The sequence below is a fragment of the Schistocerca gregaria genome, chromosome 5, assembly GCF_023897955.1.
Source record: "Schistocerca gregaria isolate iqSchGreg1 chromosome 5, iqSchGreg1.2, whole genome shotgun sequence".
Lineage (NCBI taxonomy): Eukaryota > Metazoa > Arthropoda > Insecta > Orthoptera > Acrididae > Schistocerca > Schistocerca gregaria.
Genome location: NC_064924.1, coordinates 39,727,089 through 39,745,268, shown reverse-complemented (window position 1 = coordinate 39,745,268; position 18,180 = coordinate 39,727,089). Strand labels below are relative to the sequence as shown.

The 18,180-nt window shown below is 42.3% G+C and overlaps 1 protein-coding gene across 1 annotated transcript in view; it reads right to left on the bottom strand.

Annotated features, from left to right (window-relative positions):
* Positions 1 to 18,180, bottom strand: part of LOC126272158 (retinol-binding protein pinta-like) — a 260,190-nt gene that overhangs the window by 64,638 nt on the left and 177,372 nt on the right. Inside the window, exon 3 of the mRNA XM_049974791.1 lies at positions 5,901 to 6,060. Coding sequence (XP_049830748.1) covers positions 5,901 to 6,060 — 160 coding nt within the window. The remainder of the gene's footprint in view (positions 1 to 5,900; positions 6,061 to 18,180) is intronic.

The window sequence follows — 18,180 nt, the reverse complement described above, 5'->3', positions numbered from 1 at the left end:
TGGCAGAGAATCCAAAAGACTCTGCTCAAAGACCGCTTAGATATTTTCCTTGGCGCTGTGTTGTGTTTGCACTGAAGCCAGTAGTGGTAAATTGTCACTGAAGCATAAACAGTGTCTGAATTAGATGGAGACCAAGAGAATGTAAAAATCCAGGGCCTCAATGCTCTTGCAGTATTAATTCGATAATTTAACATTTCTGTAGTGCATGTTTCCTCCTATCCTTGTGCAATTACCTCCTACTGTCAATCTATCTTGTTTTTACTAGTGCATGACACAATAATGTAGTTGTGCAGCGTTCTTATTATCTCATGGTACCAATTAATTAAACGAAAATGACAAACCACTTGGGGCCTGGAAAGCAAAATATAACACTTATTATCGTTTATGTTGTAAACCTCTTACATATAATATTTATATTTTTGACATTTTCGCTGTGTCTCAAGTGTATGATATTTATGCGAACCAAAGGTAGAAGCGATAAAATAATTTTTTTATTCGATTACTTGAACTATGGTACGCTATGTTGCATTACTGCTTTTTTGAAGATAAATGGGTTTGAATTACTGCCATTTTAGGAAATTTAGATGCATTTCGAAAAAAAATTGGGTTTTTACATAAGGGGAAGTAAGATGACAACATTTTAGTGTTTATTGTGTTTGTAGTCAGCTGATGTCAAATAACACAAAACATATACAGAAATGAAAATGGTATATTTTTTCAAACTGTGTCCGTTTCACTACTGTTGTGATGTTATTGAGGGAGAAAGGCTCAGGGACAGATGGTGTTTGTCAAAGCAAAGCAGGTAAAACAAAAAAATAAACAGGTTATGTAAACTAAATAATACATAAGATGCTTGAAAGTTCATTTGCGATGTAAAATATAATTCAGGTTTCAAAATTCGTAATATGTTACAGTGAATGAGGTATGTGGACTTAGAGCGTTTTTCTACTTGGGGTGTATTTATGGAATTATCTGAAGCTTATGGAGAGTTGATGATGTTTATATTATTTACATTAACATGAAGTTTTATGAATTATTCTATATTTTTGAGGTTTATGTGATGACAGTAGAGTGTTGATGTATTAGGGACTTATTTGTGCCCTTTTCTGTGACATATTGTGATAGTATACTATGCATAATTCTAGGAAATGACCAAGGCGAGTTTATGCTACATGTTGGTGTAGAATAATGGTCTGTGGTTACACTAATAATTTTAATGAAGTGTAGGTAATGGGTCTCATGTTCTGGCAGTATCTCAATTTTTTTGACAACTTCATGATGGTCAACATAACGAGAAAAATTACTGAAATTGTTTGTATGATGTACTAAGCATAATGTGTTTGCTGTTAATATCTCATAAGGAACGTCTAAAAGTATCTGACATTTCACATTCATGGCTGCACATAGTTAAAAAGTGGTGGAATGCACTGTATTCAGCTAAATGAGCTGACCATTACTATTAGAAAAGATGTTTCTAGGTTACAATACAACTTTAATATTAAGTGTGATCATAGTTGTAATATTTACCAAACAAACTTTGAGCTTATATTATCGATAGGAAGTCATTTAAGTGAAATGAAGGATAACTTTTGAGTTTTGTGGGAAGAATTGCTTTGTACAATGTGCTGTGTCGTTGTATGGTGACATTACAATGACACCAATGATGCCTTCCTTAAACGCTTGCTGATAACACTTTTTTGCCGCATGCTTATGTGTCAAAAAGGTATTATATTAGCAAGTACATGATTTAGAAATTACCTTTTCAAAATTGTAAAAAGAACTATTTACAATTAAACACAAGGCTTAATGAGACAGACTTTTGGAGAGAAATACATTTTAAGACAAAAAAAGAATTATCCACACAAACAAATGATAACAGCTTCAAATACACTCCTGGAAATGGAAAAAAAGAACACATTGACACCGGTGTGTCAGACCAACCATACTTGCTCCGGACACTGCGAGAGGGCTGTACAAGCAATGATCACACGCACGGCACAGCGGACACACCAGGAACCGCGGTGTTGGCCGTCGAATGGCGCTAGCTGCGCAGCATTTGTGCACCGCCGCCGTCAGTGTCAGCCAGTTTGCCGTGGCATACGGAGCTCCATCGCAGTCTTTAACACTGGTAGCATGCCGCGACAGCGTGGACGTGAACCGTATGTGCAGTTGACGGACTTTGAGCGAGGGCGTATAGTGGGCATGCGGGAGGCCAGGTGGACGTACCGCCGAATTGCTCAACACGTGGGGCGTGACGTCTCCACAGTACATCGATGTTGTCGCCAGTGGTCGGCGGAAGGTGCACGTGCCCGTCGACCTGGGACCGGACCTCAGCGACACACGGATGCACGCCAAGACCGTATGATCGTACGCAGTGCCGTAGGGGACCGCACCGCCACTTCCCAGCAAATTAGGGACACTGTTGCTCCTGGGGTATCGGCGAGGACCATTCGCAACCGTCTCCATGAAGCTGGGCTACGGTCCCGCATACCGTTAGGCCGTCTTCCGCTCACGCCCCAACATCGTGCAACCCGCCTCCAGTGGTGTCGCGACAGGCGTGAATGGAGGGACGAATGGAGACGTGTCGTCTTCAGCGATGAGAGTCGCTTCTGCCTTGGTGCCAATGATGGTCGTATGCGTGTTTGGCGCCGTGCAGGTGAGCGCCACAATCAGGACTGCATACGACCGAGGTACACAGGGCCAACACCCAGCATCATGGTGTGGGGAGCGATCTCCTACACTGGCCGTACACCTCTGGTGATCGTCGAGGGGACACTGAATAGTGCACGGTACATCCAAACCGTCATCGAACCCATCGTTCTACCATTCCTAGACCGGCAAGGGAACTTGCTGTTCCAACAGGACAATGCACGTCCGCATGTATCCCGCGTCACCCAACGTGCTCTAGAAGGTGTAAGTCAACTACCCTGGCCAGCGAGATCTCCGGATCTGTCCCCCATTGAGCATGTTTGGGAGTGGATGAAGCGTCGTCTCACGCGGTCTGCACGTCCAGCACGAACGCTGGTCCAACTGAGGAATCAGGTGGAAATGGCATGGCAAGCCGTTCCACAGGACTACATCCAGCATCTCTACGATCGTCTCCATGGGAGAATAGCAGCCTGCATTGCTGCGAAAGGTGGATATACACTGTACTAGTGCCGACATTGTGCATGCTCTGTAGCCTGTGTCTATGTGATGTGGTTCTGTCAGTGTGATCATGTGATGTATCTGACCCCAGGAATATGTCAATAAGGTTTCCCCTTCCTGGGACAATCAATTCACGGTGTTCTTATTTCAATTTCCAGGAGTGTAATATGGATTACTTATTCAAGAGAGAGTGTGTGACAAATTGAGCAAATTAGTAAAATATTGCTCCACGTCTGGGCTTTATGTAAGCAGTTAAACCGTTATTCTTCTTGTAATTGGTTGACAGAGTTGTTGGATCTTCTTCTAAGGGATGTTGTGCCAAATTCTATCCACCTGGCGCGTTAGATCGTCAGAATCCCGAGCTGGTTGAAGGCCATGCTCACAGGGCTCGAAATTCGGTTGAGGTCCAACAATCTCGCTCGCCGAGGCAACGTTTGACAAGCTATAAGGTAATCTTTAGGAACCCTTTCGATGTGCATGGGGCCTTATCTTGCTGAAATTTGAGCCCAGGATGCTTTGCCATGCAGGGCAACAAAAGGGGCGCAGAATATCGACGATGTACCACAGTGCTGTCACAGTTTCGCAGATGACACGTAATATGGATCCCCAGATTATAACTCCTCGGGCTGTATGGTGCTTGACAGTGATGTTCGTATCCTATTGCTGTCCAGACAGGTCTTCGATGGTCATCGTGGCCTGATCTCATTGACTGGAGTAGAATTGTCGCCAGCGATGAGTCCCGCTTCGGACCGAGCCCCGACGACCAGTGAGGACTTGTCTGTAGATGCCCTGTAGAGAAATACGATACCGAAGTGGCTCTCGCCAACCATACAGTAGTGACGGGCTGGGGTGGCATTGCATTTCGTAGCAGGACACGTTTGGTTGTTCTCCACGGTACCTTTACAGCACGACGATACGTCGACGGTATTCTACGCTCCGTTTTGTTGCCCTTCGTAGTAAGCCACCTTGGGCCTACATTTGAGTAACAAAATCCCCTCGTACATACGGCGCGAATTTCTTCTGCTTTTTTTATGCTTGCCAAACCCCATATTCGCCAGTACGCCCATTTTCTAGACATTTATACTGGTCATGTCCACATGTAGCTTGCGTTGCTAACAGAATAATACATATGTATTTTCTGTTTCTTCACTGTAATTTTGCAGGTTAGTTTCTATGGTATTTTCTTGCGCCTTTTTAGTGGGGTGTGACTGAGGGTCTTTTGAGAAGGTGCATGTTTATGGCAGTTTTCAAACGACAAACATGTGTGATCCTGCAGAAGGGAAGGTAATGTTCTTAATTTTTATAGTATTTGTGGTAGACATTTGATCTTTTAGACTCAATGTATCTCTGAAGTTTCCTTGGTTCGGATCATTTTCTTAGGTTGCTTTAATAACGATGTAAATTAATTTAAATTTTATTCAATCTGAGTCTTTGCTGCTGTTGTTAAAATTTCACTTTGGAAGTGTTCTGTTTATGACTCCAGTGGTTGTAACTTGTTGTGCTGAGGAGGTAATAATTATGATTTTAAACTCTTTATTTAATATGGGAGTCTATTAACAATTTCCAGAATGAGATTATCACTCTGCAGCGGAGTGTGCACTGATATGAAACTTCCTGGCAGATTAAAATTTTGTGCCGGACCGAGACTTTAACATGGGATCTTTGCCTTTCGCGGGCAAGTGCTCTACCAACTGAGCTACCCAAGCACGACTCACGCCCCATCCTCACAGCTGTACTTCGGCCAGTACCTCGTCTCCTACCTTGGGTAGCTCAGTTGGTAGAGCACTTGCCCACGAAAGGCAAAGGTCCCGAGTTCGAGTCTAGGTCCGGCATACAGTTTTAATCTGCCAGTAAGTTTCATATTAACAATTTGTTGCTTTATTAATGTTTAACCTTGGAGACGTCCAGTTTGCGAAACTGGTGGTTGTAGCCAGTTATTGTGATCAAGTCAGATCTTTGTCTCTATGATTCTGTTTATTCATGTTATAAACAAATGTTTAAATATTGTACTGGTAACAGAAACACAGTCAATCTATTCCACCCTTTAAACCTAAGGGCCCAAATTCAAGTATCAAAGGAGACACTGAGGAATTCTCAACGCAAGAAATACCGTATCACGAGGCCCAGTGACGTGATAAGTACAGAGGAAATTCAGCGTATGGTTTCGTCTGTCGGGAACTGAATATATCGGTGACCAAAGTCAAATTTTGAGCACTTGACATGCTAGTCATGAAAATAACCGTAATAACTGTATCTGTGTTTCGACTTCGTTTACTTCCTTCGCTGTGTAACAGACCTTTTCTCAAAATTTTCAAATAATTTGCGCCGCTGTTATCATGTAAGTAATTGACCAGATTACATACACGTACTTTCTCAAAGAATTCTTATAGTGTTCTTCCCAAAATTACAGAAAATTAGTTTCATTTAAGAAAAACAGAGAGTCATAATTCGACAGCGTTAAACGTTGAAAATACTTGCGTATCTCTGAATCGTGGCATATTGGGTCCGGAATTTAATCTTCATGAGGGGGTCGGAACTTATTAAGAATTTGGTCAATTCTTCAGTAAGAAAAACGTATTACTGTTTCTTCGAGGTACCAGTAGAACAGGATGATAAGCTGCAGTACTGCGTTACACATTTCCAGCGTAATTTATCATGTGTGGATTTACACTGTCAGTTATTCGACTGAAAAAGAATGATCAGTATTTGAAAAGAGGACACAAAACTGTAGGATGGGTTTCATTGGTACTTACATGTGTTCCATGGTGCTCACAACGTCGGCTCCCATTGGGTCACGATTCATCATCATCTCTGGATACCTGGTCCTCAGCGAGTAGTAGGCATCCAAGCCTTTCTTAACTCTCTCTATGCTGCACTTGCAGTTTACGTACATCCTCTCTATGCGTGCGTCATCTATAGCAAATGTACACGTGGGTTATTGCACAGAATTTCTTAGCAATCACAGAAAAGGTATTTTAATAGCTATAAATTGAAGGTCGGTTTTTAATTATGTTTTCAGACTTTCACCTGGTTCGATGCTGTCCTCCATCATTTCATATCGTGTGCTAATGTTTTCAATTCCATCTCACTACTTCGCTCAGCCTCCTCTCTAGACTTGCTCTGTCTCCGCTATTTCTGACCTTCTCCTTCCAGCGACATTTCATTGTTCCTGGTTGCCATCGTGGATGCTCCACTAACCTGTGCCATCTCTTGGTAACTGTCTTATGTAGTCTTCCGTCCTTAGTTACTGCTGTATCCTCCAGAAGCAACGGAACGTAAATATACATAGAAGATTGATGAGCTGGCAATGCCCGTTTCATACTTTCGCCTTACATCATACGAGGATCAGAACTTATATAGTGGCAACTATTTATTCACAGCCGATACAAAAGAATGGAGCAGTCTGCTGCCTGTTGAATCTCTGGAACAGTTCTGAAGCGAATGCCACGAAGTGGTTCCTTCATCTTCGGAATCAAATCAAAGTCACAAGGACGTACGTCGGGGAAGTATGGTGGATCGTACAGTACTTTCCAATCCCATCGACCGAACAGAGGAGCCACAGCTTGCGCTGTATGAGCCCGCGGATTGTCGTGAAAAATGTTGGGTGGGTTGTGCACAAAGTGTCGCCGCTACTTTCGCAAAGCGGTCGCAGGTGACTTTGATTTGATTCCAAAGATGAAGGACCCACTTCGTAGCATTCGCTTCAGAACTGTTGCAGAGATTCGGCAGGTAGTAGACCGCTCCATTGGCACTATCAAGAGAACCGGCTCTGCTAATGGTATACTACGCCTTCCATATCGCTGGCAACAGGCTCTACACAACACTGGTGACTACTCTGAAGGAGAATAACAGGTGAGAAACATGTAACACCTTTTTATCGCTTGTGAATAACTAGTTGCCACTATTTAAGTTCCAACCCTGGTACAAACAGTTTCCAAACGCACATCTGTCCATTACAAGCCCGTATAAGCAGGCACACAGCTCGTATCAAGACAGTATCAATAGTAACACAAGACAACGTCAGGATTGAACTACATTCACAAACAAGAAAATGCAAACTGGACCTTCTACATGCAATAGTAATTTTTCGCTGAATTCAGGACTAGGCCAGAATTCAAGACAGGTCAGAGCAAGTGAACAGTGAACTACGGCAACTCACAATCTTCATATTACAGTGACATATTATAAAGCTTATACAAATAAACTAATGCAAATCGTTGTCAATCATTATTTGGGCATAAATATTTGCTAAATATCCGCTGAGGTGACGAAAGTCATATGATACCTCCTAATATCGTGTTAGAGCTCCTTTTGGCTAACTGAGTACAGCTACTCGGCAGCTCGAAGTGGCATGACTCAACAAGTCGTTGGAAATCCCCTGCAGAAATATTAAACCATGCTGTCTCCACAGCCATCAATAACTGGGAAAATGTAAGTCTGCAGGCTTTCGTGGCCGTTGTCACTGAAGTTAAAATCTTATGGGTTATTAGGCCACGTCATGTTTCTTCTATAATGGTTGACGTTTCGACCCCTCTGCTGGTATCTTCCTCAGGATGCTAGAGTGTTCTACCAGTAGTGGATAGCAGAACATCCTGAGTAATGTCCCAGGAGAGGGGTCGAAACGTCTACCGTTTTAGAAGAGACATGGCGCAGCCTAATAACCCAGAAGATTTTAACTTCAATTGCGAAAATGTTGCCGCTGCAGGTTTCTGTGAGCAAACTGACCTCACGATTATGTCTCATAAACGGTCCATGGATGGCCAAATCATTCAGTCGAACTGTCGAGAATGTTCATCTAACCAGTCGCGAACAGTTGTGGCCCTGTGAAATGGCGGATTGTCATCCATATAAATTCCATTATTGTTTGGGAGCATGTAGACTATTAATGGCTGAAAATGGACTCCTAATAACCAAACATTACCATTTATAGTCAATGATCGATCGAGACAGACCTGACGAGCGAGTCCATCCCATGGAAACAGAGACCGTACCATTAACCACCAGCTTGCACAGTGCCTTTTTGACAATCTGGATCCATTGCTTCGTGGGGTCTGCACCACATTCTAACCATATCATCGGATCTTACTAAATTCAGTCGGGACTCATCTGACCACACCACAGTTTTCCGGACGTCAAGGGCCCAACCGATATGATTATGTCAGGACAGATGCTATAGGCGATGTCGCGCTGTGAGCAAAGGCATTCGCATCGATTGTCGACTGCCAAACATCGCTCATTGATTTCTGTTGTTATTTCATGCAGTGTTGTTTGTCTATTAGTACTGCCAACTCTACGCAAACGCCACTGCTCTTGAACGTTAAGTAAAGACCGTCCGCCACTGTGTTGTCCGTGTGAGTAGTAATGCCTGAAATTTGGTGTTCTCGGAACACTCTTGATACTGTGAATTTCGGAATACAGAATTCACTAACGATTTCCCAAATGGAGTGTCCGATGTGTCTAGCTCCAGCTACCATTCCGCGCTCAAAATCTGTTACTTCCAGTCATGCCGCCATAACCTCGTCATAGACCTTTCCACGTAAATCACGTGAGTGCAATTGACTGCTTCGCCAATGCACTGCCCTTTTATACCTTGTGTACGCGATAGTACCGATTTCTGTATACGTGCAAATCGCAGTCTTAGGGCTTTTGTCACCTCATTGTATTTAATCTACGAGGAGGCTGTGCAGCTATACCAATGCGCTGTGTCGCCACCAGAAAGGCCAACAGGCAGAAAGCAATCAGAGGCACATTACGTAGGTCACAGATTTCATGGGAATAGTAACTTTGTATTTTAACACATAAGATCAATAAATAAATAAACAAACGCCATTTGGTCCATTCTCTCCTGCTTTTTACCACCTGAATTACTTCTGCAGAGAAAACCTTCTCGCTGTTAATTCTCTTGTACTGGAAATTTAATCATAAAAACGTGGAACGGTACAACAAGTTCCATTTCAATAGTGGAAAGCGGAATAAACTTGGAAGAGATTGCCTTATTTTGAATCGTAAACTCAGCAAAATAACCTTTGCAGTGAGTTGGTTTGATGAATTGGAGCTAGCTCTAAATGTAGAAAAACGTGTAATTTTTCCTCCTAGCTATGTAATTATGTTGTTATGTAGTTCTCAATTCGTTCGAGCAATCAATCATTCATAATAGGAGACCGAGTAAGAACTCAGTCACTCAAAATGATTCAGAAATTTTACTTGTTAGAAAGTAATCAGGCGATGATTCTTCTTCTCTGCAGGCTAGTGTTTGCGGCATTCTCTGTTAATCTGTACAAATAAAATGCCTCGTATTTTTGGGAGCGTTGTATAATCAGTCGGGAAACCTCAGATCAAGCGGATATTTGGCTTTGATGAAGTTTAACCTACCGAAGAAGTAATGGAGCTCTTGGATTATTAAATGCAGGATCGTATCCAGTCTTTCGGAAGGTACCTTCTGATTAACAACTACGCAATATATCGATGAATATCATTAATTCTCAAATGTCAAATAATGTAAATTGTTACACACCTTTTGTATGAAGGAGCAATATATATATATATATATATATATATATATATCCCTTTTAATCGTACAATTTCGTATCACTTAGTTTTTGTCATAAATCTCAATATTCAGATTACAATTCTTCAAACAATGCTCAGGCTAATCGGCATGAAGACAATCTCGGAAGATTTTTTTAACAACCACCAGAGAGAGTACTACAAAGACTAATTATGCGCTTATGGCATAGCTATTGTATGAAACTACTTTGCTCATGGATTCTGCGAGTACGAAGACAGAAAATTAGTAAACGTCATTCAAGGGTAGAATTGTATCAGAATAATTCATCGAATATGAAGATATATTACAAACGTTATTCAATATGTACGAGTAGAAGAAACAAACCCGTAATGTTCGGATACGGCATTGTCGTGTGCTCTTTAACACAGTGACATTAACTAAATATCTGCGCGAAACGCTGCAAAGATGGGACGAGCACTTGAGGATTGTGGTACGCAAGGCGAATGGTCGACTTTGGTTCACTGGGAGAATTCTGGGAAAGTGTGGTTCATCTGTAAAGGAGACTGCATACAGGACGCTAGTGTGACCTGTTCTTCACTACTGCTCGAATGTTTGGGATAGGTACCTGGTGGAATTAAAGGAAGACATTGAAGCAATTCAGATGCGGGCAATTCAATTTGTTACTGGTAGGTTAAAAGAAGGTGCAAGTGTTACGGAGACCCTTCGGGAACACAGATGGGAATTCCTGGAGGAAACGATTGTATTGCCCCCAACCTATATTGCGCGTAAGTACCAAATACGAGAAATTAGGGCTCATATGGAGGCATATAAACAGTCATTTTTGCCTCGTTCTGTTAGAGAGTGGAATAGGAATGGAAATGGCTAGTAGTGGTACGTGGTATCCTGCACCAGGCGCCGTAAGGTGGCTTGCGGAGTATCGATGTAGGAGCCATTACATCTTTGTAAAAGCAGAGTGCGATCTCGACAGAAAGATTAAAAGCTTTGCGAGATCACCTATCAGCCTGATGATATGGCGAAAAAGCAAAAAACTTGCAGTTTTTAAAGCCATTCGGAAATGTAGGTAACACTAGTTCATCACAGGCCCATCGTACTGTCACTGCCTCAAACTGGTAGTAAGACATCCTCGGACTTCCGAGCCTTTGCGGCAGTCTTTATACTGCTTTACACTAGCTATCAGGCCCAACCAGTGATGCGCTGCTATTGTTCAGCGATATGACTTCTGCCTCCGAGAGTGGTACCTGTCTGGTGACAACGCTTGGTCGCCGTGAGCTTCCAGCCTTGCAACCATTGATGATAAGACCTGGAGACTGCTACCTACGGCTTGATGAGCTGAAATGATGGTGATTGACACACTGTCCACGTGTCGTAACATTCGGGAGGTGAGCTAACTACTGCAGCGGTATCTGTTATCAGTCACTGACACCCCCTGCCTTACGTGGGGGCAAGTGCTATGCTCTTCTTCACCTCCGCACCACGCAGACTTGCTGAGAGGTCACCCCTCGACGTCAAGCAGAGTGCTCTGGAGGTCCTGCGAAGCCACGCCTGGCATACAGACAACGCCGTTCGCCTACGAGGCCTGCCTTCCACCCGGCACTGTGATTACGTAAGCTGTCTGCCGAGGACTACGTCCGCTGAAGCTTTCTAGGGCAATGTCAGGAAGTTTCGAAACTGCGTGCCGCACCGTCGCCGGCCTGGACGCCCCCACAGAGGAGAATATACGGTTGTAAACTTTACTCTAGTAAATTCTTGTCCCGCTAATGTTGTATCGTCAGCACCCGGCGCTCTTATTGATCTGCTCCACTGCACTCCATGCTGCGTCATTCAACAAGCGAAGAGGTCTCAACAGTGTTCCAGCCGTATACTTTGAGTGCCCTTGTCCTATAGTTGCATGTCAATATCTGACGTAGAGATCCGAAATTATTAGGAAAGAAGGCGGAATCTATGGGCAGACACAGGTAATAAACGTGGATTGGATGCAAAGCAGTGGCAATACCGTTATAATTCGTACTAGACTTTAATGACACACGTTAACTGTATTATATTGAAACGGAACTTGTTGTACCGTTCCACATTTTTCTCATTAAATTTCCGGTACAAGAGAACTAATAGCGAGAGGGTTTTCTCTGCAGAAATAAACCAGGTGGTAAAAAGCAGGAGAAAATAGACCAAAACTGCGTTTGTTTATTTATTTAGTGATCTTATGTGTTAAAATACAAAATTGCTTCTCCCATGAAACTTGTGACCTACATAATGTGCCACTGTATAATTTTGTACTAGTTTAATTTCCGATTTGGAGTTAATTATAGATTATTTATGAAGAGGCTCATTATCAGCAAATAGACTCAAATAGTGATCAGTCTCAAATATTTTATTAGGAGTTTCATTACGAGCAAATTGTCTCCAGTAGTGATCAGTTTAAAATATGTATTCTCTTTATCAGAGTTTCTGATTGGTTACTAGGTAGTATGCAAATCAGAAAGTGTGTGTGGGGATATTGAAGGATGGGTGTCTTATATTATTGATTGCATTGAACGCTTACTTCTTTTTCGATGATTTTCATGGAATATACTGTGTTTTTTGTTGAGATACACTAACAGTCACCCTTCATATGAGTATTTGGTTCTTATGTCGTAAGACATTTCAGTGTGTTTACGTAATGGGTACCAACCTGTATAACTGTGATTAGCTACTTAAGATGATTTCATTTATAGAAGTTTTGTAATGTCCTGAATGTCTGCGACAATGGTCACTGTGTCAATGATATCCTTTTCTGTGGTCTTCTCAAATTAACTATTTCAAAAACATGGCTCTGAGAACTATGGGACTTAGCATCTTAGGTCATCAGTCCCCTAGAACTTAGAACTACTTAAAGCTAACTAACCTAAGGACATCACACAACACCCAGCCATCACGAGGCAGAGAAAATCCCTGACCCCGTCGGGAATCGAACCCGGGTGTGGGAAACGAGAACGCTACCGCACGACCACGAGATGCGGGCTAACTATTTCAAACAATGTACTTTGAACCTACCCCAGCATAACATGTGGAAAAAAATAACAGATTGGTGTAGCGTGGAGATTAGGGTCTTCTCCTCGTGGCGCCAATTGAAGAAATGTACTGGACTGTCGTTCAATCGGAATGACAGCCCTGAGTCCATTTTCTTCGAAGATACCCGAGATTGTTGAAAATGAACTTCTAACACCGTTCCACATTTTTCTCATTAAATTTCCAGTACAAGAGAATTAATAGCGAGAGTGTTTTTCTCTGCAGAAATAAATCAGTTAGTAACAAAAAGGAGAGAATGCACCAAACGGCGTTTGTTTATTTATTTATTGCTCTTATTTAGTGTTTTCCACGTTTCCCTGCATCCTTTCCCTTGTTCAAACTGGTGAGAAATTATGTGAAGTAGCAGAAAGCCTTACTGAGAAGTTGTAGCGTCGCACGAGTAGAGTGGTTCTGTGGTAGGGTAGCACCAACCCCCATGCCCGAACAAGTTTGGCAAAGACAAAGTGTGCAAGTCAGGTCAGAGAGGTCGGAAAGGCACGAGCATTGGCTCCGTCAGGTTGGCGAACCACCCCCTCCACCCCCGCTTTTGAACGTGGAACTGTTGGGCGATGTGGCCCGCCGGATACTGGTTCCTGAGTAGCGGCGCTGTGCAGACGCTGAAGAGTTAGCTCTCGCTTTTATGGTAATATTATCGAAGGTATTACAATGTTTCAAGTCTGTTCGTTACTAAGGTCCAGGTGTTGAAATCAAGAGTGAGATCACCGCGAAACCCCCATGACGTAGTTTATCTTCGTAATCTGATTAAATTTCAGAAAGAACTTTGCGTTAGGGCCTTGGTCAAGCACGCACCGTGGACCTTAAGCTCAAGGTCGTGATATTGCTCTGCGCGTAACAGAAGTTAATTAATCTAATGCGTTTAAATGCGGTGTTTCTTTAACAGTGATATTTTGGGGCATTCTTTTTGATTTGTGATATGTTTTCTTTGTGTACTTGGTTTCCCGCCATGTGGTCCGTTGGAGCTACTGCCACATTGTTAAAGTGTAGTTTTGTTCCTAAAATAAACAGTAGCTTACTACAGTTTCGTGTAGTTAGATGACGAAATAATAAATTTGTGCGGAGAATTAGAACTCTGTCTCATGAAAATGTGCCTATTCACTTTGGCACGAAACTGTGTCAACGGGCGTTAATAGGGAGGTGGGCCAGATAAACTGATACAACATACGAGTACATAATTATACGACAGTGCATGAGTGCAAGATACGACAGAAATAATCATGTGTGTCCGAACTTCTGTACTGGGGTTGGCTACCACAACTTGGCCACGTGTGTGAACTAGTATCAAGGTGGTAATTAGTAAGTGATTGTTACGTCCCCATACAAATATTTGATGCACTTATAATGAAGTGTATTACATGAAATACTCGGGTTAAGGTAATGTGTCTTTGAAAATTCCCGATTCTTATGCCTGTTGATGAAACGGAGACTTGCATAATTTTTCCCTCCGTTTGACAGACATTGTTTCTTCTTTCCCCATAACTATACTGATTTAAATACGAAGAATCATGCTACCACTTATTCAGGGTAAACTATACTACCACAGAAGGTTGCGATTTTTTTGACATTTATTCTGTTGGGATGGAGACTTACAAAATTTTCCCGCACATGATAGTAAATGTTTTTGCGCCCCTTGTTCAGTAACGTGGTGTTGTTTCGGGACGCAAGATTAAACCAAAATTGCCAATCCGAGTCAAGTGGACCATTTGCTAGCCGCTCTTTGGCACACGTTTCGATGAAGTTTGAAACAATTAGGCAGATACTCTTCCACCCGTACCGAGTTCATCTGTAGTCTTGTTCTGAACTTGTTCTGGGTGACCTGAAAATTACTGCACGTGTTGAATGGAATCAACATTATTCAGAGTAAAATGAAGAAAGACAAAAGGGACGCTGCGTAGCAAGAAAGTAACTGCAGTCCGATTAAAATTACTAGATCGTTGACGTCTGTCACTTGCCGCTGCAGTGTTGCCACATCCGCTGTCGGCTACCTCTTGGTTGTACGCGACGCACAAACAGGTGGGTCACTTGGAGTATAACAGTATAATGTTGGAAGCGGCCGCTGCAAGGTATGACAGAAATGGCAGATCCTCTGTCGAAAGTTTCTAAGTGACCACTGACTAAAATGCGACATACGTTGGGTTTTGTAGCCCTGATTTTGAAGTCATGTCCTAACCTAAGTTCAACGTCCAATGTTGAAAATGGCGATCGACAATCTGTGGGAGAGACTAAAATCACGATCGCTTTGTTCATTGCTATTAAGACTAACCACTACGATCAAGCTCAGGAAATAAAAATTTCTTAATATGCTTGCCTGCATAGCCATCTTCCGCAGCAAGATTTCAGTTTTAGCGGTAAAAGCAAACTGTAATTTCTCACTGTCATTGTTTACCTGAAACTATCCTCACACTGGCTACATGGCATGCCGTGTTACCAACATATGAGCACTCCCAGTTGGCACTTGATTGCAGATTATAAGCGACGCAAGCAGATTCCAAATAAAAACAGACTGATAAAAAAATAATAGCAAATAGAAAAGTCAGTATGGTGATGAAAACGACATGGCGAACTGTTAGAAATATATATATATATAACTATTAAATGGATAAAAATTATAGGTGAAGACATTAGGTTGGCTGTACAAAAATAAAAAACTCCGCTGTATTTGATGAGATTAGACCTTAAATCTTCTACAGCGCTAACCACTATGCTATGCCATTACGCCACGAAATGCGGTTGTATTTATGACTTAGGTGTCGCAGTCGCAACAGTTAACTGACAGCCTTAAAAAATTGGCCTTCAAGCCATGTCGCGTGAATCTTGTCTAACCTTTGTGGTTTTAATAACTGTGTAAATGACCCTGAATCACGTCTTGTGCGGAGGGATCCATCAGTGTTTGCTAAGTGTTGTATATGAAATATGTGGATTTCGTTAGCATCCTTGTGTGTGTGTGTGTGTGTGTGTGTGTGTGTGTGTGTGTGTGTGTGTGTGATTATCTTGTGTAGTGAAATACGAAATAAAAGGGGTGGACCCTGGATTCAGAATCCAAAACCATCAGACAAGGAACAGGGAGTGAACTAATTATTGCGGCAGTTTGGCAAGGTGAACGGTTCGGGCGTGACGTTGAGCGCTCAGATTGGAGGAAAACAGCTGCAACATTGGACATGTCAACTATCAACTAATTTTAATCGGAATTTAGTGGTAAATGAAGCATCAGTATTAGGGATCACGAAGTAGACCAAGTCCAGGAAATTACTTCCTTGGAAGCAAAATAACATTTGACAGACGAACCAATGAGGACATAAAAAGCAGACTGTCACAAGCAAAGAGGACTTCCCTAGCCAGAAGAAGTCTGCTGGTATCAAACATCTGCCATAATCTGAGGAATAAATTGCTGAGAACGTACATCTGGATCACAGCATTTTGTGGTAGTGAACAGTGGGAAAACCGGATGCTACTGAAGGATGTTGAAACTTGGGTGGAATGATGAGATAAGGGGTGAGGCGGTCTCCGCAGACTCGGTGAGAATGCGAACGTATGAAGAACATTGACAAGAGAGAAGGACAGGATGATGGCAAACGTATTGAGACAACAGGCAGTAATTTCTATGGTACTAGAGACACCTGTAGTGGATGTGGGTGAACACAGATGTCGGAATACATTCAGTGAGCAAATCTGGACGCTGGATGCTAGTGCTACTTTGTGATTCAGTAGCTGGGACGACAGGGCAATTCGTGACTGGCCGCAACACATCAGTCAGAAGAGAGGTACTTTATTTAAGAAAGAGATCTGCGTCTGTGCGAATCAGCCCCTGGTGTCTTCCTCGCTTCGACCACTGTGTAATCTAGATTTTTTGAGAGAAAAACTATTTTACTACATCTAATACTGTATCTTTCCATATTTTTTTGCTAATCAAGTCATTATGTCATTCCTAGTACTCTTAATTTTCTTCATGTTTGTCCTGTTTTATCCTCAGGCTATATTTCATTTTATGTCTTCTGTCCATTCCTTTCAACAGGTCTACTAAGTCTTTTTTACATCCGGCTAGCAGGTGTACATCGTCTGCTAACATTAGCAGCACTCGCTGCTGGCCCCCCTTGAACTTACACCAGCGGGTTATCATTAAAGTGCTGCTACTCACGGAAGTCCAGTGTGGCAAGTAACTACGGTCGTCCACCAGGGGCAAATCTGGCGCTGTACACCATCTCGTCGACGTCTCCGGCTCTTATATTGAAGAAATGTGTGAGTGGCGGTTAATAATAGAATCAGCATGTGTTTTTCATCCTTCTTTGACCTTTCTGCCAACATGCCGTACTAATCCATTAGATATGAAAACATTTCTGAACGTCTTTCTTGCATTTACAGATCCAGATTTGCACTTTGTGGGCAAAATTGTAACTATTTTTTCCAACGTAAATCTGTCCTGTGGTAACGTACTAAGTCTAATACTAGTCTAGACCCTCTGCCACTTTACGGTGCCGTACTATAATTACAATTCACCCTGGACCTCAGTAAGCAGCCCTATTTAATTATAACCGCCGAGTATTTATTTTTCGAAATTTTCTTTCACTTTTTTTATTGTTCCTTCGACCTAAAAGTTGAACTGGATGATAAGCTTCAACATCGTCTTACACATTTTCAATTTTATTCCTCACACTTTGAGTTTGTACAGAACATTCGTCTGTCTGTGTATTTTTGTCCCAATCTTTTAAGGATTGAGAACACCCTACTTCGTCTTACGTTGTCAAAGAATTTCTCTGTATCCACAAATTCTTCGAAGTTTGGCTGTTTCCTTGAAACTATCTTTCAGCACACTGGGACAATTGTCTCACTAGTATCCCTTCCCTTTCTGAAACGAATCTGATACTATTCTTCTGTGTATTATTCTGGCCAGTAACTAACAAGCGTGATTTGCTAGACTGTTCATATGATGGAAGGCAAATTAGATGGAGTGGAAATGTTGTAGTGTCGACGGTTTCGTTGTAGCAGGCATGGCTTAATGCTGCTGACTTTTTGTATGTGAAACTATTACTGAATACGTAGTAAACTAATACGTGCAATTTTATGTTTGAAAAAGATAAACAGCGTTGCAGGATTTCGTCCATGCCCGATTAATATTCAGTAGGTGTGGAAATCATTCGCTCGAAGTGTCCAGAATGTCCTTCAAACAAATCAAGAACAATTGTGGCCGCTGACATGGCGCTTTGTAATCCATAACAATTCCGTCCTTGTTTGCGGCCATGAAGTCCACGAACGGCTGCAAATGGTCTCCAAGTATCCGAAAATAACATTTTCCAGTGAGTGATCGGTTCAGATGGACCAGAGGACCCAATCACATTCCATGCAAACGCAGCTCAAACCATTGCCGAGCCCACCAGAAGCCTGCACAGTGCTATGTTGACAACTTGGATGCATGGCTTGGTGGGGTGTGCACCACCCTCGAATCA